This window comes from Panthera leo, chromosome B1, assembly GCF_018350215.1.
Source record: "Panthera leo isolate Ple1 chromosome B1, P.leo_Ple1_pat1.1, whole genome shotgun sequence".
NCBI lineage: Eukaryota > Metazoa > Chordata > Mammalia > Carnivora > Felidae > Panthera > Panthera leo.
Genome location: NC_056682.1, coordinates 15680691 through 15703888, shown reverse-complemented (window position 1 = coordinate 15703888; position 23198 = coordinate 15680691). Strand labels below are relative to the sequence as shown.

At 47.2% G+C, this 23198-nt stretch overlaps 1 protein-coding gene across 9 annotated transcripts in view; it reads left to right on the top strand.

The window, feature by feature from the left end:
* ACSL1 (acyl-CoA synthetase long chain family member 1) overlaps positions 1-23198 on the top strand; it is a 77455-nt gene that overhangs the window by 7168 nt on the left and 47089 nt on the right. For all 9 annotated transcript variants that reach the window (XR_006201447.1, XR_006201446.1, XR_006201445.1 and 6 more), the window contains one exon: positions 14814-15040. Coding sequence is in view for 6 of the 9 variants with exons in the window: in XM_042934294.1 (XP_042790228.1) it covers positions 14846-15040 (195 nt within the window). In the remaining 3 variants the exon portion in view is untranslated. The remainder of the gene's footprint in view (positions 1-14813; positions 15041-23198) is intronic.

The following is a 23198-nucleotide window of genomic DNA, read 5'->3' as shown; positions in this document are numbered from 1 at the left end:
GGCTGAAGCTTTGGGCTGCCGTGGCCCTGCAACCTTGATTCTCCTTCCTCCAGACTAGCCGGTCCAGCCCCCTCGGGCTCTCAGGCTTGGGCCAGGTGACTTCACTGCCAGTGTCCTGCCCGCTCCAACTCCTTTCCCTCACGGAGTTGTTGATTACCTTCCCTCTTAGACGGAAAGTCTGTGTGCAAGCACTATTACACTGCCCCCTAGCGGCGGCAAGCTTTTCGGGGGGGGGGGGGGTGCTCCAGTTAGCGCTTGTTTTTAATGTTTATTTATTTATTTTGAGAGAGACAGAGAGAATGAGTGGGAGAGGGGCAGAGAGAGAGGGAGAGAGAATCCCAGGCAGGCTCCATGCTCAGCGTGGAGTCCGACTCAGGGCTCGATCTCACGAACTGTGAGATCAGGACCTGAGCCAATCGCAAGACTCAGACACTTAACGGACTAAGCCACCCAGGCGCCCCTGCAATTAGCACTTTTATTTGTTGCCTCCCAGAGTCAAGAACTGACAGAGACTCTAGCCAGGCAGGTGCCCAGAGAAGCTGCAAGAACTGCTCAGTCGTCCCAAAATGGGGCCGCTGTGCCCCGTGGCGGAGGTAGGCCATCCAGGCTGCAGGGTGGGTATATTACAACTACTACAGATACTCATTTTTTAGCTTAAATTCATATATGTGTATTTTATAATGTTCAGAAAATATTTGCAAATGTCTAGAGTTTATAAATGTAGTTACAGGGGCGCCTGGGTGGCTCAGTCGGTTAAGCGTCCGACTTCAGCTCATGCAGTTCTGAGTTCGAGCCCTGCGTCGGGCTCTGGGCTGATGGCTCAGAGCCTGGAGCCTGCTTCCGATTCTGGGTCTCCCTCTCTCTCTGCCCCTCCCCCGTTCGTGCTCTGTCTCACTCTGTCTCAAAAATAAATAAACATTAAAAAAATTTTTTAAAAATAAATAAATAAATAAATAAATAAATAAATAAATGTAGTTACATATTAAGAGGCATTTATTTATTAGTTTGGATGCATTATGAAAAGCTCAGAGAACCGGAAAATTAACTCCTTCTCTACCAACAGCATGGCAAGATACCTCTGAATGCCACTTGGAAAAAAAAAAAAAGAGCAAGAGAACTCAGTTTGTCAGTTAAGGGGGAATCGAAACTCCCTTGCGAAACTAGGTTGTGATTGATGTCAAATTGGTCTTGAAGTGAGGTGGTATCTTATGGTGGTGGTGATTTGTATTTGCCTGATAACGTAGAGCGTATTTTCACGTGTCTGTTAGCCATCTGGATGTCTTTGGAAAAGTGTCTAGTTACGTCTTCTGCCCATTTCTTCACTGGATTATTTGTTTTTTGGATGTCGATTTTGCTAAGTTCTTTATAGACTTTTGGATACTAACCCTTTATCCAGTATGTCATTTGAAGAGCCCAAGTGCCCATCGATGGACTAATGGATACGGAAGATGTGGTGTGCATATGCAGTGGAATACTACTCAGCGATCAAAAAGAATGAAATCTTGCCATTTGCAACAACATGGATGGAGCTAGAGTGTGTTATGCTAAGTGAAATAAGTCAGCCGGAGAAAGACAAACGTCGTATGATTTCACTCATATGTGGAACTTAAGAAACACAACAGATGAACATAGGGGGAGGGAAGGAAAAATAAGATAAAAACAGAGAGGGAGGCAAACCGTAAGGAAGTCTTAAATACAGAGAACAAACCTGAGGGTTGCTGGAGGGGAGGTACGTGGGGGGGCATGGGCTAAATGGGTGACAGACATTAAGCAGGGCACTTGTTGGGATGAGCACTGGGTGTTGTAAGTGATGAATCCCTGGGTTCTACTGAAACCAATATGACACAGTATGTTAATTAACTTGAACTTAAAGAGATAAATTTAAAAATTTTTTAAAAGTGGTCTTGGACTTCAGGAGAGTCGTGTTAAATCCAGAGTATATTTTGACTTTGGACCCAAAGCTTGAAAATGCAGAAGCCTTAAGATCAGGACAAAGATTTTATTTTATTTTCTGATTTATTCACTACTGTGTCTCCTGAGATGGGAGCAACGTTTGATATGGAGTGCTCTGTAAATCTCAGATTGAACGTATAGACCTTTCCTTGTGTGACAATCAAATATCATGCTGGGTGTAGCACCTTGAGTCAATATTTAGGTTGCCTTTCTTTGTTGAACGTTTAGTCACTTAGCAGGAAGCAGCATGTGGATGTGCTAGTCAGTTTTACTCCCCGCAAATCGTTCCCCAAACCGCAGGATCATAGCGCCGAATGGGCCTCAGAAGTGTCACCTGAATAGTAAGATGTTTGGGATTTGCTTTAAAATTGTTTTTTTGTTTTTTGTTTTTTTTTTTTTAATGGGTGTAAAATGAGACAATATTAGCAAAGTGTTGATCCTGGGAAAGCCGAAGCTAGGGTCATGGGCATATGGGGGTTTGTTTTCCTATTCTATGTACTTTTAAATCCACGTGGACATTTTCATAATAAAATATAAACAAAACATATGGGGAAAGTAGACCCCAAGCTAGTGTCACGTGTTCCAAGTAGGTAACAGCCAGATGAGACCATCTCTTTGTCTTCCTTTCCTTCTTTTAAACGTCAGGTCGTTACCCTATAGTCCTCTGCAACTTGTTGGATTTGTTAGGTTTTCAGCCTCCCGTGGGCCACCCACTCTTCCCATGGTTCCCCGCACCCTTGGAGTTATTCCAGCCCCGCCCTTCTCCCTCCTCCTACAGTGGACTTAATCCTGCAACTCTTTCTCTGTTTCACGTGCTGCTTCCCCCGACACCACCAACGTCTTCCCCAGAGCTGACGAAATCGAAAAGTCAGAACGGGGTCCCAGCCTCTTTCAAAGGCTCTGTTCTGTCTTGACGAGGCCCACAGCCTAAGCATATTTGGTGGGCTCCCTTCATCTCTGCTGTTTAGGGACACAACAGTTCCACGCTGAAATCTGTAAACCCTCAGAAGCGTCCCCATGTGTGAATGGCTGGCCTTCCTCTCTGGGTAGAGGTCTGTCTATGTTCTATCTCCCACTTAACCCTGCGCCGCTAAGCTGGTCCACTAGTTTGTCAGTCCCTCTGAAACCGCGATCTATTTTAAGAGGTGTAAGTAACTCTACCCAACCTTGTGTCCTTTCAGCCTTCTTATCCAGGTCACTGCTATCTGATCGTGGTGACCTCTGCGAGCAAGGACTGGGCCTTGTTCTTCGCTGTCTCCTGCACCAGGCCTCACCCTGGCGGGGACATGGGACGCTCAGCAAACTACACCCCGCTGCATGGGGACAAGCTCCTGCAGCTAACGGCTGCTTAGCCCGGGCGGAGGCAGGGCATCCTCCACCCTGGTTTATGGCTCTGTCGTTCCTAACTGCCAGCCGCCCCTGCCCCAGCACCCGCCGGCGCGAGCTGGGTCTCAGGTCATTTCACCCCCACCACCTGCCTCTGGCTGCTTCCACCTGGCTCTCTAGCCGGCCCTCCCATCGCTCTCTGGTTCATCCATAGTGTTCTCTCCCTCCCGAAGCCCTCCACCACTTACTTCTTCACTTTTCGTCTAGATAGTTAGGTTAACTCTTTCTCGCAGGTGTGTTTGTTCACTGATACCCTAAACTCGTTGAAGGCAGAGGCAACACTGCAAATGCTGTTGGACTTCTATTTGGGAGAGAGGGAAAGTGGGGTTTTTTTCCCTGTGATTTTGTTCATTAGCAGTGGAACCTTTCTCAAAGGTGCCCTTACGTGGAAGTGCCCACATAGCTGGTCAGGGCCCAACACGGACGGTGGGAGCCTAGGGATGGACTTTCTGGGCAGGGCTTCCACCCCATCTGTCATTCTCCTAGAAGGACAGGTTGCCGCCCGAGGCCGTTTATGCAGCAGGTGGGAAATACATAAATACAAGAGGAAATGAACCGAATTGACCTAGTTATATCTTCTTTGTCTTGAGAAATAAAAAAAATAATAACAAAAAAATAATAACACAGCAAAGTACACAGTAGAATAATAAAATCATAAATACCCAAATGCCACAGCATAGAATTAACAGTTTTTTTCCTTAATTTCATTTATTTATTTATTTATTTATTTATTTATTTATTTATTTTGAGGGGAGGGAGGAGTGGCAGAGAGAGAGGGAGAGAGACAGAGAATCCCCAGCAGGCTCCGCACTGTCAGCACAGAGCCGGACAGGGCTCGAACTCACAGACCATGAGATCATGACCTGAACCGAAATCGAGAGTCGGTTGCTTAACCGACTGAGCCACCCAGGCGCCCCTAGAATTGGCAGTTTCTAACAGTTATTTTCCTTCTGTGTCGTGCTGTCATCTGGAGTTTCCGGGTGGCAGTGGAATCCTGTTGTTCAGTCCTGAACGTCAGGAGTGTGTCACCATCTTTTGCCTTCTCTGGCCTTGTCTTGGAAATGCTCCATGGTGTCAGTGATTGAAGGGGGCACACATTTCCTCTATTCCCGTCCTTTCTTTATCCCCACGGAGGCCCACACAGGCAGCGACGAAGCTGGCTCAAGATTTTTGTTGCCCATCAGGGGCACCGCCGGGACCTGAAACAACCAGATTGTTACATCTGAGCCTACCTCCTACTCTTCCTGTTTTGTCTCCTTCCGTATTCACTCCTAAAAGTGACTAGTCTGGGACAAAACATCCGGAGGGACCCTGGGACTTAGGTACCCTCTCTGTGTGCGGTTTCTCAAACAAAGGGACCCTACTCCCCATTTCCAGGGCCCTGAGTGGACAGGAGTTCCTGCCTCACGGGGTCTGGCTCTGGCTATTGTAAAAGGACTTTCGTCCTCTTAACTATTAAGTTCTTCTCCACCTCCCAGGAAGAGGAGCCTCCTGCTTCCTGCCTTGCTTTGTGGTTCCCCAGAGGCCGGGAAGATGGAGAGTCTGTTGTGGATTATTTTCATGGCAACAGGAATTTTATTTCCTTCTCTAGCTATGGTCATAATAGGCTGTACATAATGGGCTGTACCCCCCGGACCATGGCGTTGTGTTCTCTAATACACAGTCCTACAGACATAATTAGGGCCCTTCCTGGGCCAGATGTCAGCTGAGATAACATGCCTTGTTGGATTCACTTGGTGAGTTGACAAGTGGGGAGCCGGGCCCACGGAAGCCTCTTCAGAAGGGTTGGGTCAACCTAGCAAACTGGTCTTGTCTCCATTAGCTGAAGTGAGGCTGACTGGCTGAGGTCACCCATGTTGCCCAAGCCTGCCCCTTCTCCGACCGTTACCAAGAAATGTCCCTGCCTCGTCTAAGTGACTTCTGAGAACTCACTTAACAGTGTTAACAGTGTTTGAAGGCCAATGGAAACATCTTGCTTCTCTTAAGAGTTTTTTTTTTTTTCAATAGAAACTTTTCCTCGTGAATCCGTGCCACTCACATAACCTGGATGTCTTCGCTGGGCATGTCCAAACTAGAATTATCTCTTCCCCAATTGGCTGGACATGGCAGGTCTTCGTGTCTATGCTGAAGAGAGAAGGGAGGAGAACCAGATGGCTCCCCCCCACCCCCCGCCCTCCGGAGAATGCCGGGCAAGTCATATTTGCAGCATCCCTTACGGCTCAGATGGCCACCCACCCGGTGCTCGTGCTCGTGCTCGGTGGCCGGGGAGTCTCTGAGGGCTCTCCTCACCGCAGTCCCACCATTGCTCTATAGCTCCTGGGATGCTTCTCTGGTTTAGAGGATTCTCTTTTCTGTCGTAGAATAGTCACTTCTAGACGTTGGTGGCCAGCCGGGTCTCAAGCTCTGGACTCAAGCCCTCCTTCTGGCATTTGCACTTCTACTCAAGAGAGGTATTTGTTTACCCTCTTCCCTTTCTTGTGGGCAACCTTGATCTTTCAAAAAGTAATCCACAGTCTCTTGTCTGAATATTTGTCTACACATCTGCTAAGGAGAAAGAGGATCCTTGGCCTTAGATGACCTTGAGGTGACATTATATAGAAGTGCAACAGTTTGAGAAATGAAAAACATCATGGGAAGATGGGCAAGAGAGTTTTGCTTTTTTTTAGTTATCATTACTGACTTCAGGAGTAGAATGTAGTAACTGATCACTTACGTACAACACCCAGTGCTCATCACAACAAGGGGCAAGGGAGTATTTTTATGTAGCCTTTAAATCAGTGTCTTGCAAGCTTTTTCTTTTCCCCTCCACATCACCTAGGAGGTGCTGCTTACTCCTTTCTAGCACAATGGCTTGCAGCAGCGGCAGCAGCAGCGTGGGGTGTACAGGGAGAATGCTAAAGTTTAGAAATGTTTCAAATACCTCCTTGCTCTTTGGAGAATCACTGTTCTATAAATACACCCTCCTGGGGCCTGTAGCAGAAAACTGGTCAGAATCACAGAGGGTCGTTCCTAACCCAGTAACTGTTCATGAAGCACCTGTTCTGGGCAAGGCAGTATGTCCAGCATCAGGGGCCTATGAAGACAGATGGGAAGGGGCCCTGGCCCCAGGAGAGAGAAGCATCTATGTAAGAGAAGCAGACGCTCACCATAAGTATAAAATAGGAGATGCTAAGGGTCCCGCAAGGGCTACAGATAACATATTCCTGGAGTTCAGGACTGCCTCTGACTGAGGAGGTCACGTAAGGATTTATTAGAGCAACTGAACTATTTGGGTCAGTTTGGACATGTTATTAAGACAGGGCTCGGGAAGAGGCCATAAGGAAAGGAGACCCCAAGGTTGGAGAATGCAGCGTGGGTGTGGAAGCATGGGGAGACTTTCTGGTAGACTCTTGGAAAGGGCCAGAGCTCTGCCCTGGGATACTGACCCTCCCAGCCTTGTTGAGGCAGGGAGCCGGAGGGGAGCTCGCCCAGAGACGCGTGGGGAGAGGATGGGCCGGTCCACTCGCACAAGGAGGCTTCCAGGACCCTGGGAACCTGCCTACAAACCGCCTTCCAGCCTCCCCCACTGCTTTGCTCCTCATTGTTCCACCGGTCAATCTTCTTCAGTCTCCCGGGCTCAAACACCCAGCTCTCCGACTCCGACTCTTTTTTTCCATTGATATCCACTGAGTTACTAAATCCTGTTTTGTTTTGTTTTGTTTTTTTAGCGATTAAAAATGCCTTATCGTAAAGTAGGCATAACATAAAATTTACCATTTTAACCACTTTTAAGCATACAGTTCATTGGCATTCATTACATTATCGATATTGTGTAACTGTCACCGTTACCGAGTTCCAGAATTTTTGGGATGTTCCAGAATGTTTTGGGGATCCAGAATCCCCAACACAAACTCTGTACCTGTGAAGCAATAACTCCCCTTTCCCCTCCCACCCTCCACTCCTGTAGCCTCCATTTCTATCTCTTTGAGTTTGCCTCATCGAAGTCCCTGGAACACATATAACGTTTTGTAGGTTCATCCAGCTTATGGCCTGTATCAGAATCTCCTTCTTTTTTTTTTTTTTTTTTTTTTTTTTTTCTTTTTAAGGCGGAGGGTTATTCCATCGCCTGCACAGGCCACAATTCGTGTGTATCCCTCCAACGCTTGGTGGACGTTGGGATTCAGATCCTGGCTCTTTAAAGCTCTGTCTGTCCCAGCTTCTTGGCATCCTCTTCATCGCCTTGCACGTTCATCTGCATTTGAACCACCGTGTGCCTCGGTGACAGGCCTGCCTCTTACGGTCCATAGGCTTTGCCTTCGGTCCTGGCCTCTGGTCTTGTTCTTGTGTGGGGCTGGGGCAGGACACTGGGCTTTTCCTACACAGTCTCCTGTCTTTGAGTCGAAGCTAATGAGGACTCCATACAGTAAGGACCGTTAGGAGGATGACATTTCGTCATGTGTCTAATTACTCAGCACGGTGCCTGATACACAGCAAGTGCTTAGCAAACGGTGGCTCTTAAAGAAAGCGCAATTTCAAGCTGATTTTTCCTTCCTTTCTCCTACCCAGTGGAATCCTGTCACTTGTTCCAGATTACCTGGCCAAAAATCCTAGAGCTGAGGTGGGGAGTTGCTTCTGGCCGTCCCGTCCTATCCCCAGAGCCCGAAGTGGAGCTCACATTCTTGGGCCTCCCTCATCCTGCGAGGACCGGCTCACTTTTGCTTTCTGCATGCAGCAATCCTTGAGAGCGTGTGACCTCTCTCAGAATTTCTTGTGCACTTACTGCCACCTCGTTTTGCACTGTTTTGTGTATATATTTATGTTACATTTTTGACTTCTAAGCCTCACGAATGGGGTCTGCAGGTTTTTCACGGTTTGCACCCACATTTGAATGTTAAGTAATGCACCTGCACCCAAGAGAGGGTGAGGATTTCCCGACAACCCTCTTGTAGTCGTCATGTGTCACTGAGGCTTTCATTTTGTGGGGGTGTCCTCTTGGTCACCTCCTTTTGAACACCATCAGGTAGAGAAGGCACCTTTCCTGAAACCACCTCGTTCTCAGAAAGGCCAACTAAGTGAATTCGACTTTTCCTGAGCAAAGGAATTTAACACTAGCTGGGTTGCTATTTCTGGAGGCTTGACCTTACGAAGGCAAAAGTGGCTCCAAAAGTGGCTGGCTCTAGGGATGCCTGAGACCCTGTGTGAAGAAGTGTGTTCAAAGAATTTTAATAAAATATCATGGAAATGTAAGTAGGGAAAGAGCACACATTTCTAAAGTAATTTATTTTTGTCACGTGACTTCAATAGATATGTAATTTAATAAATACAGAAGCTGTTACGGGTAGACTTTGGCCATTGCATCTAAGCCCTACAAGTTTACCCATTCAAGTTGGGCACATTGTGTTTGGAATCTCATTACTTGGGGGCGTATATGGGAGTCGTGGCTTGGTGGCCAATATGAACAGGTGAGGTATGGCCCTAATATTACTGGTTAGAAAATTAGTCTAGCCTTCTGCTTACCTTTACAGTTTTTTATTAAGTTTATTTCTTTATTTAGAGAGAGAGAGAGCGTGCACGTGCGTGCATGAGTGGGGGTGGGGCAGAGAGGGAAGGAGAGAGAGAAAATCGCAAGCAGGCTCTGTGCTGTCAGCACCGAGCCGAACACGGGGCTCGAACCCACAAACCACGAGATCATGACCTGAGCCGAAATCAAGAGTCGGATGCTTAACCGACTGAGCCACCCAAGCATCCCCCTGCTTACCTTTAAAAGCTTTGTGTCCTGCTCTTTCTGACTTTGATGGCGTGGACAGAGAGTGGTGTCGTAAAGAATTTTCAAGTTGACTTGAATATTTCAGCAAATCAGGTTTCTAAAAGCAGAGCACCTCTCCTTCATTTCTCCTTTTAAAATCTGCTTGGAAATTGAATTCGTGATCCCAGAGAGTCACTTTAATGAAAATTATGTGGGTTTAAGGTTCACTGTACTTCGTTGGGAAGAAACACCCCATGGCAGTGGATGGGAGTAACTAATTCCCTGTGGAAGTATTTGCCCACCGTGCGTGGGATCCTGAAGTTACCCAGATGGTCTCTCTCCTTCTCATGCTCAGGATGAGGAGATGATCCAAAGGCAGCAAACGTGGTCAGGAATTCATGTATAGGATGGGCTTTGGACAGAGACCTCTGTTTTCCTTTCTAACTGGTGGACGTCGGCATCCCTGTTTGGGGAGAGCCCGACTGCTCTTTTGGTTCAGGAGGGGACGGCTTAAGCAAATCTAGCTTTAGGTAAATTGCCAGCCAGGGTCAAGGAGCACGAATCCAAGGGTTTTGGAGTGGCACACTGAAAGAACAGCACGCGGTCTGGCTGCTGCTCTCTTGTTCCTCCCCAAGGCTGAGCTCTGCCCAGCCAGCTCAGGACAAAGGGGGAGTTTCAGCCTTCTGTAAATAGCCTATTGTACAAGGGCAGGAGGTGGGGCAAGGAATGGCAGCGTTGCCAGCTTGGCTCGCTGCTTTTAAGGAAAGATGTCAGGATTTCTGCATTTGCTGCTGCTGGGGCAAGGGTGCTATTTACGTGGGTTTGCTTCAAGGCTGCATTCCTAGCAAAGTATTTCATCAAACCGCTGTTATTCAACCGAATGAAAGCTTGAGGAACTTTAGAAGGGGAGAAACATCCCGGTCACCCATTTTTTTGGGGGGTTTGTAAACAATATGAAGAAAATAAAATGCTGATGTAAGTATAAATCTGCAAAATCATAGGAGGTGTGTGTGTGTGTGTGTGTGTGTGTGTGTGTCCCTGTGTCCTTAGAGAATGATGCCCTTGTGAGTCACCTCTGGCCCCAAACTACTTTTGTGTGGTGTAAACAAAATGGTAGGAGGTAAACCTTTGTGTCCGGGTGGCCTTAGACCCATATGTTCGGAGTCCAGGATGATGGGGCAAATCCTGGTGGTTATGTAAGACAAGGGAGTTCAGATGCCCGGTTCTCATCAGGCCATGCAGTGTCAGTGCTGAGGACCTTTAGAAACCACCTGCTGTCACGGTCTCTAAGCCGGAGTGGGCTGCGGAGGACTTGTGAGCCGCATGTGCAGAGAAGTATGTGCATGTTCCCAGTGGAGAGGATCAGCGGCCCCGCAGAGGTTAGGAATTGTTCGTGTAGAGGAACAAGCATGACTTTAGGGTCAAGTCGGTGTCCCCGTCTTGGGATACACCTTGGGGAAACCTCTTAAGTCTCCAGCCTCAGTTTCCTCATGATCATTTTGTATTGCGATGTTCCGGTGAGCTACAGGATGTGAAAGCCTTTCTGAAACACTAAATCAATGCTAACTGTGTTGCCAGCTCTTCTTCCCAAAGTTTGGGTGGATAAATACCAGGACTTCTGTTTCCTGACAGTCGTGCAATCCAGTTTCTACTACCGTGTCCTGTGTATCCTGTCCTGTGTCCTGTCCTGTGCACAGGGCTACTTAAAGGCATCCTTCACAGTGGTTCTTTGCGCTGGATGTGTGCCACGTTCCCCCAACCATTGCTGTGTTCTCTGTCGTTCTGTGGTTTTAGACTCCAGCTCTTTGGGAAATTCAAAGGACCCAACTGAACAAACACACTTTTCCTAAGTGCTGGGAGGAAGGGTGTGCAGGTGTAGCTGTTGGGGAAGGGAGAAGCCAGCTGCCAATAGTCTTGTGTGTTCTCAACTGAGAAATACTGGCTGCTTAAGCCTTTAATCCGATTGAATCATATTCTTAGCAAACAGCAGCATTATTACTTGCCTGGGCTGTAAACTTCCTGAGAGGGTGATGTGCAAATTTGCTTTTGAAAGAATTTAATAAAAAAAAATATTCCAACTAGAACACCGTTGGAATAAGAAGTACAATCTGTCTGGGTTTTAGTCATCTGTTGGCAAGTGTGGGTCTTGATTCTTCTTAGAGACCTGTTGGGGGCTGTCTTAAAGCGTGGTGTTAATGTTCACCTGCAGCATTGAAGGGCTATTTATTGTGGCTAATATTCTCTGAATGAGGTCTGCCTGCATTTCTAAATACGCGAAGTGCCTTTTCCTTAATAGCAGTTACATAGAAGGAAGAAGATTTAGAATGCTTTGTATTCATGTTTAAGAGTCATTCTTCACGTGGATCTCAAAGAAGGATTGTCTTAGTTCTTTATTGGATGGGCTCTAGTTTTCCTATGGACAGCATTAACCAGTTGATTAAGTGAAGCTGGTTTTCAGCTTGTCTGTCACCTGGCTGCGAGCTGAGAGGCATGAATTAAACTGTTGTACCTTGTCATTATCACCCACTAAAGGTAAGAATTTAGCTGGGTTTCAACCCTTAGCATTACAGATTAGTATCTAATAAAGTGTTCTTGCAACGGTGCAAGATTACCAAATCAGTAATTTTCTGAAGTGTTTTTTTTTTTTCTTCAAGTTTCTTTCCTAGACTTATCTCTAGAAATAGACATTTTTCTTTCTTCGTCTAATGCTGTCTACAGCTTGGCTCCTGCTGATGCTTAAAATAGAAAAAAAAATCACCAGTTTATGACTGTATTTGTTTATGGGGGGATTATTCAACGTTCCCCTCCAAGGACTGGATTCTGTCGAACAGCCCCTGCAGATTCACAGGATCTGGGCTGTATGGAAATGACTTCAGGGACCCCGGGGAGAGAAGAGCCAAGGGCAGGGGTGTGTCTGCCAGGGGTGGGAGATTCCTTTCCAGCCCGCAGGGGCGCAGTGGGCGTGAAGGCTGCCAGGGGGCGTGACTTGAGGGCCAGGCAGGTCCGCACAGGGCACAGTCGGGTTGCTTAGCGTCGGCTGGCTGTGCTGTGTATGGAATCTGGCCGCCTGCTGCCAGCGGGCCCGACTCCATCTGTCTGCTGGTCCTCACGGTCTCCGTGAGTGCGGGCCTTGCTCAGGGAGCCCTCACTTCAGCACGCCCTGCCGACACCGCCGGCTCAGTGTCGTGAGTCCCCCACCAGCTGGCTCCGCCCCGGAGAGCCTGGACCTGGTGGTGGGCGCCGTCCTCCCAGCCTCCGGCTCCAGGCCCCCCCCCCCCCCCCCCGCGCCCCCCCTCCCCCCGGCGCACCCTGGCTGGCCTCGTGTGTTCACTGTGCTCCCGGACTGGAGTAGCTCCGCTCCTGTGCGTTCCTCTAGAATAAATCTGCCGTGGCCATACCACGGACAATCTGTTTCTTTCGTGGTCCGTCGCCTGTTGGTTCGACATGCCGCCCAGCATCTGATCGTTTATTGCACTGGTTTTTAAAAATATGCCCATTGTCTCTTCTCATTGGGAAGCCAGGCAGAAAGAAAACAGTGTCTGTTTTCAGATCTGGCACTGGCAGTGACACTGGCTGATGCCTGTCCCTGCCCATGGGTGGAGCAGTGGGGTGACTGTGCTCCCAGCTGCTCATTGGCCCATCCTCCACCCGCTTCTCCTGGGAAGTCAAGTGTGAATTTTGTCTGATAGTTACCTTTAGCCCAGTGGGCAGCAGGACAGGAGTCGGCCTGTGACAAATGTCCTGAGAGACCTTGGCAGGTCGGGCAAACGCCAGCTGAGCTCCTCCCCCCGCCCCCCTCCCACCACCTCTTCTGCTCCGCAGTAGTCACCTAGCAGTCAGCTGTTGGTGGCACCTATGGTGAGTGGTATTGTAAGTAGGGGAGCTTCTCCTCCAGAAGTATGACCTGAAGAAATTTTGCTTATCTGTTCCTTCTCGGTTGTCATGGAAGGAACTTTCGTGTGTGTGTGTGTGTGTGTGTGTGTGTGTGTGCGCGCGCGCGCGCGCGTACCTACACAGAGTTGTGACGCAAGATTGCACGAGCTGAGCAAATACATTAAGATAGTGATAGCCAGTGAAAACACCTGATACTCTGCTCCTCTCTAAACAAAATTTACAGCGGTAGAGAGTGAGATTTAAAGATTTCTGTATCTGAAAAAAGAAAATTATGTTCAGTTTTGTGACCTCGGTATTTAAAAGGACATACAAGAAGGAACTCACAGCTACCATCTGAAGCACAGCTAAAGCATTCACACTTGGCAGGCAGTTTTTGAGAAAAGCCTTTCAGAGCATTCGCTATGATTTCCTTCCCTTTACTGCCAAACATACTTTATAGTAGTGGTTCATCAATCGTTTTCTAATTAGAATTATTTGTACTTATTTCCTGTTCTGACACTTTTTATGCTGACGTATATATAAATTGTCTATCCCATCCAATTTGAGGCTTTCATATACATTAGGTTGTTTGTCCAATTTTCTTCTGTGTGTTTTGGCTTTTTTTTTTTTTTTTTTTTTAGTTTACTTATTTATTTATTTTGAGAGACACAGAGTGTGTGAGGGAGGAGCAGAGAGAGAGAGGGAGAGAGAGAGAATCAATCCCAAGCAGACTCCACACTGAGCATGGAGCCTGACAGGGACTCGATCCCCTGGTCACGAGATCATGGTCTGAGCCGAAATCAAGAGTCAGTCACTTAACCGGTTGAGCCACCCGGGCACCCCTGTGTTCTGACTGCTTTGTTGTTGTTGTTGTTGTTGTTTTATTAACTCTGTACCTTACGGTTCTGCATAAAGGACTAATCACAGGATGTTGGTAGATGAAATAATGATAGTACTTAGCATTTATTGAGTAGCTTCTGGGGCCCCATGCCATTCCAAGCTCTCTGTAAATCATGTAACCATTATAAAATCCCCATGAGATAGGTCTGTTTTCAATCTCCATTTTTGGTTAGGGAAACTGAGGCACAGAGAAGTTAAGTAATTCCAAATCATACAACTAATAAGCTGGGAAGACAGACTTTGGCTGTAGAATCTGGGATCTTAAATATTATTCTATACTTCTTCTCAAATACTATGCTTCAGTCTCTCTCTAGATACGTGGTAGATGGTTTAGAATTTATGTACATCCATTTATTATTATTATTATATTTTGGTTATAATATCTTGAGGAATATAAAAAATTATTTTAGCAGAATAGAGAACTGCAGTTTCCTCTGCATTTGTATTGCTGCTTTTATGGTACAGAGAGCATGGGGAAAGCGAGAGACATACCGACATGTAGGTTGGTCCATCGGACTGATCCAGAGCTGATGGGAAATCTTTCGGAAGAAGGGGGAGCAGACGGCTGCTGGGTGGTTTGGGCTTACTTGTGCCTCTTCCCCTTTTCTCCTCATTAGCCCTGATAGCGAGACTTGAGTGTATTTGATTAGGTGGGAGAGAACAGAGGCACACTATCAGGGAAGAAACTGGTAACTTACGCCACTTGAGCATGTTATGGCGAGAATTCTTTGTGAGTAAAATCTTTTTAATGTGGGGAATGGATACTTTGCACAAAATGATGGAAGTCAAATGAATTTCTGACGTGTTCTTAGAAAAATGAAATTCGGCAGCCAGGAAGAGAGCTGGACCATCAGGCCTGTGGGTTTAATGCCTCGATTGGTCAGCCAGGCATCAAGTGGGATGGTTGGCCGTCGGGAATTCTGGAGACAAGTCCTGCCTTGCTGGAATGAACATGACATCTTTTCTCTCCTGACAGAATTCAGCTGAGGGAGCCAGCGACACAGGACAATGCAAGCCCACGAGTTGTTCCGGTATTTTCGAATGCCAGAGCTGGTTGACTTACGACAGTACGTTCGCACTCTTCCGACCAACACGCTCATGGGCTTTGGAGCTTTTGCAGCCCTCACCACCTTCTGGTACGCCACGAGACCCAAAGCCCTGAAGCCACCATGCGACCTGTCCTTGCAGTCTGTGGAGGTGGCGGTAAGTGGAGGGGCCTGCCGGCCTGCCATGTGGGTTTTCTCTGCATTTCCCCAGATTTCCCATTGAATGCGACACTGACCGGTTTCCGTCACCATCAGATATTTGCAAGGCCACTTTGTAAGCTAAACTGTGTTCAACAGACTGACGTTTGTCTATGTTAATAAATGGAGGGTGGGGGCCCGGAGGATTCCAGAAAGGATAGGCCCAGAGTCCCTGCTCTCGCAGGGCTGATGTTCCAGCAGAGAAGAGAGATGTCAAACAAATGTTCCAGAAAGAAGGATTTCATCTGCGGTATACCTGATACTTAGAACACATCCCCCAGCTGTTGAAAGGGACTCTGAGATTTCACCTAGGATGAGGCGAGGCTAGGAACTTGCCAGAATAACATGGCCACAGAATCTCAGGTAGGACGTGATCACGCAAGGGCATTCAGGAGGGATCCAAGGTTGAATTGTTGAGGACTGTGGTAGTACATAACATGGCCAAACTACAGGCCATGCTCTTGTCCTCATGAAAATGAAACCAGAGTGTGCATTCCCTGGTTAGGGCATAGCAGGTGGCATGGGACAGGGAAAGCAAGGGACCCTTTCAGAAAGAATTTTTTCTTTTTTTTTTTTTAATTTTTTAAAAAATGTTTATTTATTGAGAGAGAGAGAGAGAGACAGAGAGAGAGACAGAGAGACAGAGAGTGCCTACGAGCAGGGGAGGGGCAGAAAGAGAGGGAGAGAGAGAAAGAATCCCAAGCAGGCTCTGCACTGTCAGCACAGGGCCCGATGCAGGGCTTGAACCCACAGATCATGAGATCACGACCTGAACCAAAATCAGGAGTTGGACGCTTACCCGACTGAGCCACCCAGGCGTCCCAGAGAGATTCTTTCTTGATGTTTCTTCTCTGCTTTCCTCCCTTTTGAATCTCTTTTGTATAAAATGTGAGGGGTTGAAAAGACGAAGCAGCCAAGTTCTCACTGGTGCCCTGACTCTCCACCTACTCTCTGCGTTGTGGTTTCTTGCTTTTCCCTACCTAAGTCAGAATCGATTTTCAGTATTCATAACTCTAAATGTACATAAAGAATGTCTCTTCTTCCCCTTCCTGCCCTGGTCCCCAGGCTGATGGCCATGAGGAGGAGAGGGTACCCTTCCACACGAAGCCTTGGCCTGCCTGATAAGGACCATTTTATTACTTACAGGGTTTTAGTTCTTTTAGACAATTTTCTTGGATTCATTAATTTGAAATTTTTATAATCTGTAGAAGATACATCAGTCTAATTCAGACCAAAATGTAAAGATAAAATGGCCGAATTATTGCCAAGAAAAGGTGTTTTCATACCTTGTTTAGAAGGTAAATGTGACTTAATATTTCACTTCAGCCAGTGGCACCTGGGTGGCTCAGTCGGTTAGGCGTCTGACTTCGGCTCAGGTCACGATCTCGTGGTCCGTGGGTTCGAGCCCTGCGTCGGGCTCTGTGCCGACAGCTCGGAGCCTGGAGTCTGCCTTGGATTCTGTCTCCCTCTCTCTCTCTGCCCCTCCCCTGCTCACCCTCTGTCTCTCTCAGAAATAAATAAACATTAAAAATTAAAAAAACAAAATTTCACTTCAGCTAATAACAAGCCAAGAAGGAGTAGAATTTAATTTTTCTAATACATGAATGTGGGGTTTTTGACATTCCTTCTCTTCTGGCGGAGGACCTGGTGCCTCAGGGTAGCATCGCCATCGCTATGAAAAGAGTACTTGGCAAGTGCAGATTTAAGATATTTATAATTTAGCAGTAACTGTAAATGCCTAATTCTAATTGTATGAGAAATTGTGGAGGCACTTACAGTGTGCTTTTTAAGTTCCAGCTTAGCATAAAGTCATTCTGAGACTTATTAAAATAAGCATTCATGTCCTCTGCAGAACGGTGGAAAACTACTGATAAGCAGAAAGAAAATTAAAATCTATAATTCCACTACCTGGTAGAGTCTCCCTGATTTTTCTCTTCGCCTACAGAACTGGATTCAGCTCTGATTTTCAGAATTTGTCGGTCTTGGGAGTAGATACAAAATTTGTTTCGCATTTCTTTTTTTTTAAGATTTTATTTATTGTTTTGAGAGATAGAGAGCAAGTGAGTGGGGGTGGGGCAGAGAGAGAGAGAGAGAGGGGGACACAGAATCCGAAGCAGGCTCCAGGCTCCTAGCCGTCAGCACACAGCCTGACGCGGGGCTCGAACCCGCAAACCACGAGATCATGACCCGAGCCAAAGTCGGACGTGTAACCGACTGAGCCACCCAGGCTCCCCTGCTTTGCATTTCTAAAAAGAGAACTTAAAATACTGAAATAAAGACAAGCTTTGAGTTCTGAAGCTCCATAACGACAGGTGCTTTCCTGTAGGTAGCGTGGTCATAAGGAGTTCTGTGGCAGAAAGAAGCACTTAATTCATTTCATTAAGTATTCATCAGGAGCCTGTGTATCTGGCACCGATGTAGGAACTGATCGTCAGAATAAAATACTGTTGTTTTGTTCCTTTGTTCCTTTGAAAACAAGTGCCATTTGCCAGTCCACACCCTGGTCTCCCTCCCTGCCCCCGTTTCGCCTCCAGATTTCCACCCCCCTCTTCCCATAAACCTTCCATGGGTGTTAAAATGAGGCGTCTGCACTTTTTGGTTCTGCTGCATCTGATACCAGCCACACTGGCTGATTCCACGCTACACCTTCTTAAAGCTGTGGCCCGGAGGTTTTTGAGAAGTTACAGCTTCTAACATTTCCTTCTAGAAGTCAGGGTGACACTGGAGAAACAGATTCTGATTTTGTGGACATGTAGAGGGTGTCCTCTGTGAAGGAAAATAGTCAATTATTGTCTTGGGGAACTGCATAAAAGTGGGAATAATTAAATTGTCAGCCTTCTGACAAGAGAAACAAATGAATAAAAATAAAAATGGGCGCCTGGGTGGCGCAGTCGGTTAAGCGTCTGACTTCAGCCAGGTCACGATCTCGCGGTCCGTGAGTTCGAGCCCCGCGTCAGGCTCTGGGCTGATGGCTCAGAGCCTGGAGCCTGTTTCTGATTCTGTGTCTCCCTCTCTCTCTGACCCTCCCCCGTTCATGCTCTGTCTCTCTCTGTCCCAAAAATAAATAAAAAAACGTTGAAAAAAAAAAATTAAAAAATAAAAGTAACATCCCATTTATAGTTCTCTAAGCTACTTTGTGAAGAAAAAAATATTTTGCTATGGTGGTATTTCCCTTCCTGTTAAAGAAATTGGATGAACTAAAATAAATAAAAGTAAGTAAGTAAGTAAGTCAATAAATAAATAAATAAATAAATAAATAAATAAATAAATAAATAAAAAGGGTGATAAAGAGGACATTAGCACCGTGCTGTGGCCCGTGTAAGAAAAGCAGTGAGGCCATAAGCTGCAGAACGGGACAGAGAAGCTGAAGTTCAGAACTGAGTCCAACAAGTGTGTCTTCAATTTCACACACGGTGTGATCCGGACCCTATGTCGAGGGCCGAGCCCGTGCCTTTGTGGTGGCAGCTGACACCGTGTGTCAGCAGTGTGACCCGAAGGCCTGCCTTTCCCTGCGTGTCAGGGAGGAGATCCATCTTCCGCGGAATTCTTTTGCTTCTGCTCCCTAACTCCAAGCTGCGGGGGGAAGCGAGTTTCTCTGTGTCCGTGCAGTCTCTACTCACTTTCACAAGTGATTCACACGTGTCCAGGTTTCCGCTGGTCTCTGTCTGTTGGCCGAGATTGAGATCCCCGTGTCCCCCGGGTGAAGACGACCTTAACCGCAGTGACCGGAAACCCTTCGGGGCTAGTCAGGGGCCCAGGCCTTGGTGGTCGCAGCTTAGGGACATAGGAGAGCGTGATGCAGCTAGAAGGGACCGGAGAAGCAAGCGGATTTGGCAGAGGCTGGACCTCGCTCCTCTGCTTAGACCAGGAAGACAGCTTTGGACAAGTTCCCCTGACTTTTCTGACCTTCACATTCCTTATCTGGAGGACAGAAGTGATAGATCCTTCCCTCCCTCACGGTTAAGAGGACTGCCTAGATACTTGCAGAGGGTCCACTTGGCCCATACCGAGTGTCCAGTAAGTGTTAGTTTTCTTCTTCTATGAAGGCCTCCTCTTTTAACCCTCAAGTTTTATACACAGGAAAACAGCCGAGTCCCAAGAGGCGAAATTATATTACATAGTTAGTGAACTATCTAGAGCTTTGTTATACTGCCTTCATTACAGTGGTTGAACGTCAGGTATTGTAATAGGGCTTTACAGGGGGTGGGGGAGGATAATAAAGTTGGGGTCTGTCTAGATTAATTTGAAGAGTCAGTGGTTAGACCTTTGAACCCAGGAGCAGGCTCTTCTGAAAATGGGTATTGGAGGCAAAACCGTCTGAAGGTAATGCAGATGGAAGGAAGAAGCGGGGCTGGTGACGTAAGAACGGGGGCTGAGGTTCCACACACGAGATGGGTGTGGGAGCAGAAAGCGGGGTGGTGTGGGCGTGAGGCCCGGGCCGGGAGCATAGTGTTGTCACAGCCGGGGCGGCGGTGGCAAAACCGGATTTCTGGTGAGCTTCTGCCTCCCCGCATCCTCTGCCCGTGCCCCAGGTCAGATGTAGACAGGGTCAGAGCAAAACTTGGTGCCGGTCGGTCGTAGGTCCACCTACCGGAGTTTAGGGGATTGAGGCACCAAACCATTCCAAAGCGTAAATGAGAATCCAGGTAATTGCTGAAGGAGGAAGTGGAAAGAGTATGGGAATTCCTAGATTTGGTGAGAGATGTCAGAAGCATTGAAATGGCTCACTTGCCAAATTAAGACGGAAGGATTTATGATGTACTTAAATGAAAACCCAAGCTATTTGCCTTGTCTTTGAATATTAGAGAAGGGAGTAGACTGCAGAACGTAAAAAACTTTTCTATATCTCTAAGTCCATAGCTTTCTTAAGACTTCATTTTCAGAATATCAGAGCTTAGTTTCAGACTTACCTCGGGTAACCAAACAAGTCAGTCCATAACAGATTCACTGTTTAAACTTGTTGGTTACTGGACCTTGGTTCTGGTGTGGGTTCATATCTTTCAATATGCAGGATCGGCTCTTCGGGGATCACTCATCTTGGCTCCCAAGTTGGATGACTTCCACACCAAACGATCTCATGACATTCAGGCACATGCTGGCTGGCTGGCCTTTTGGCGTAAAAGCTTGAGATTGATACATCCACATGTTGGGATATTTATGATTAGCAACTTGCCTTAAGATTTGATTCTTTTTGGGGCGCCTGGGTGGCTCAGTCGGTTGGGCGGCCGACTTCGGCTCAGGTCATGATCTCGCTGTCCGTGAGTTCGAGCCCCGCGTCGGGCTCTGTGCTGACCACGCAGAGCCTGGAGCCTGTTTCGGATTCTGTGTCTTCCTCTCTCTCTGACCCTCCCCCGTTCATGCTCTGTCTCTCTCTGTCTCAAAAATAAATAAACGTTAAAAAAAAAAAAAATTAAAAAAAAAAAAAAAGATTTGATTCTTTTTTTTTTAAGTTTATTTATTTTGAGAGCTCACGTGTGTGCACACGAACAGGGGTGGGGCAGAGAGCGGGAGAGAGAGAATTCCAAGCAAGCTCCACACTGAGCATGGAGCCCGATGCAGGGCTTGATCCGACAACTGTGAGATCCTGACCTGAGCTGAAATCAAGAGTCGGACACTTAACCGACTGAACCACCCAGGCACCCCTTGCCTTAGCATTTTAAGCCTGTGCTATGGGAGGTGACACTCTGGATTCGATCCTCCCTGCTTCACAGGGTAATTATCTGATGGCCTCCCTTCAGCAAGCACTTGATCACCTGCCATGTGATATGCGCCCAATACCTGGAAGAAGAGGCTGCTGTCCTCATGCAGCTTGTAGGCTGGCCAGCGGTCCTCTTGAGGTCTCCTTCTGTCCCTGGCAGAGGGTGAGGGTTGTCCTTAAACTAACAGGACAACTTGTTCTCATGCCATAAAGCCAAAACTCTGGTTCATTCTCTGATAAGAACCCCGAAAAAAGCAAACTAAATGGAACATATCTGGCCTGTGGAAGCATTGCTCAATAAATGTCATGGTTTCCTCACATAGGACTTGCAGAGACAAAGTGTCTACCTCTGGGCTAATGACATTGGCAAAGCCAAAAGTAGCAATGCCAAAAAGAAGTTGACTCATGGAAGCATACATCAAATCACATCGTGTACTTTAGGTATCTCACACTTCTGTCAGTTACACCTCAGTAAGGCTGGGGAAAAAACAAAAAAACCAAAAAACAAACAAACAAAAAAAAAAAACAAAGGGCAAAGCATGGCGATACCCTGGACTTGAATGGCTGGGGCTGGTTCCGGGTGGGGGTGCTGTCGCCCAGTGGGGTAGGACCAAACTCCACAGTGAGGCAGCGATGCAGGGAGAGTCTGAGTGGGAGCTGGGAGGGCAGAGCAGGAAGGGAAGTTGTCTGGGAAGGGCAGGTGCAGTCAGATGGTGGAACTAACACCGGCCCCACGGTCTGTGCAACAAGTGGCAGAGCATCTGTAAGAGGGGGCGTTAGACTCCCGAATTTGAACCCAGGGGGAGGTAGCAGGTGAGCATGACGAGGAAAGGAGAAATATTAGGAGCGGTCTAGTCGTTTCTGCAGTCACTTGTAAATACAAACATTGATAAAAACAGAATTCCCATCTCCGGCAAGACTCGGAGTGGTGGAGCAGAAGCACGTGCAGGACTTTGGAAGAATCTCCTGGTTTGATGCTCTGGCTTCCTCCCTGCGGGTAATGCTTGTGCAAATCCTGTTTTTAGGCATTAGCTTTCGTTTACTTGCCATTTGTAATTGCAGGTTTCTAGTCCTTGTTCCCCACTGCCTGTTCTTCTCTGGTCTGATTGGAAAATAATTGTGCATGTGGTCAAAGATGTCTGCAAAGATTTGCCTTTCTAATCCTTTTTAAAATGTTTACATTTTTTTGAATTTGTTTCTGAGGGAGAGAGAGAGAGAGAGAGAGAGAGAGATGGAGCATGAGCGGGGAGGGACAGAGAGAGGAAACACAGAATCTGAACCAGGCTCCAGGCTCTGAGCCTTCAGCACAGAGCCTGATGCAGGGCTCGAACACACGAACCACAAGATCATGACCTGAGCCGAAGCTGGACGCCCAACTGACCGAGCCACCCGGGCACCCCGCCTTTCTAATCTTACCCCTAGTAGCTTGCCTGCTGGTGCTCAGAGAGTTTTCAAATGCATTTTTCTAAAGTGCTATGGCATCCGAGGGCATTTTCAGCCAGCGGCCCTAGCAGTTGGGGCCGTGGGGGTGGATGCAGAGAATGTATTTGGAGGGGCGCCTTTGTTTAGACCTAATATTCTGGGAGTGTACGAACGTCAGCATTTTCATGCCTTTAGGTAACTTTAGCACCTCTTCCAAAAGGAAACAGGCTTCTTCATAACTAAGTATAACAAACCTCGTTGGTTACTTTGTCTTCACTCACATTGCAGAAAACGTAACTGAGGTTCTCTGTGTTTTGAGGCTTGTCTGCTAATTAGAAGTGACCAGTGATTCGAATGAGGCGGTAGAAGTGTCACTGCTGGTCATGGTCATGGGGCAGCGGTGGGTGGCGTGAGTGGGCTGCAGAGTGAAAGACGGGCATTGCAGAGAACTGAAGGCAGGTTTCTGATCTTCGTGCCAAGACTAGGCCGCAGAAGTATTAAGTAGCTGCCTTGAGGAATTCAAAGAAAGAAAGGTGATTGTTTTAGGGGGAAAATTTTTTTATTTCTGGATTCCATGTAAACCTGGCAGTAAAAGCTTCAGTTCACCGAACAGGAATATGGTAAAGCAGGTCTGAGAACACGATTTGATTTTGTACAAATGATGCTGCCTCTCACAGGCTTCATTAAGCAGGGAACATACACACGTTCATAAACGACAGACGCGTGTGCTGGAATATTTAAGTTTAAAAATAGCGTCCCCCAAGCAGGGTCAACGGGTGCCAGGTGAAAAATGGCAAATGTAACCCTTCTGAGCCTCTCGACAAAAAATCCCTGCTTCGCATTCATGTCTTAGAAGGCCAACCATGGATGAGAAACAGACACCGGTTCCCTTTAGAAGTCAGAAGTGGGGCAGAATGTTTCGCATATTCCAAATGGCAGGCATGTAGAGATGTTATAGGCAGTTTTGTTTTGCTGGAACAATGTGTGTTTGTGGGGG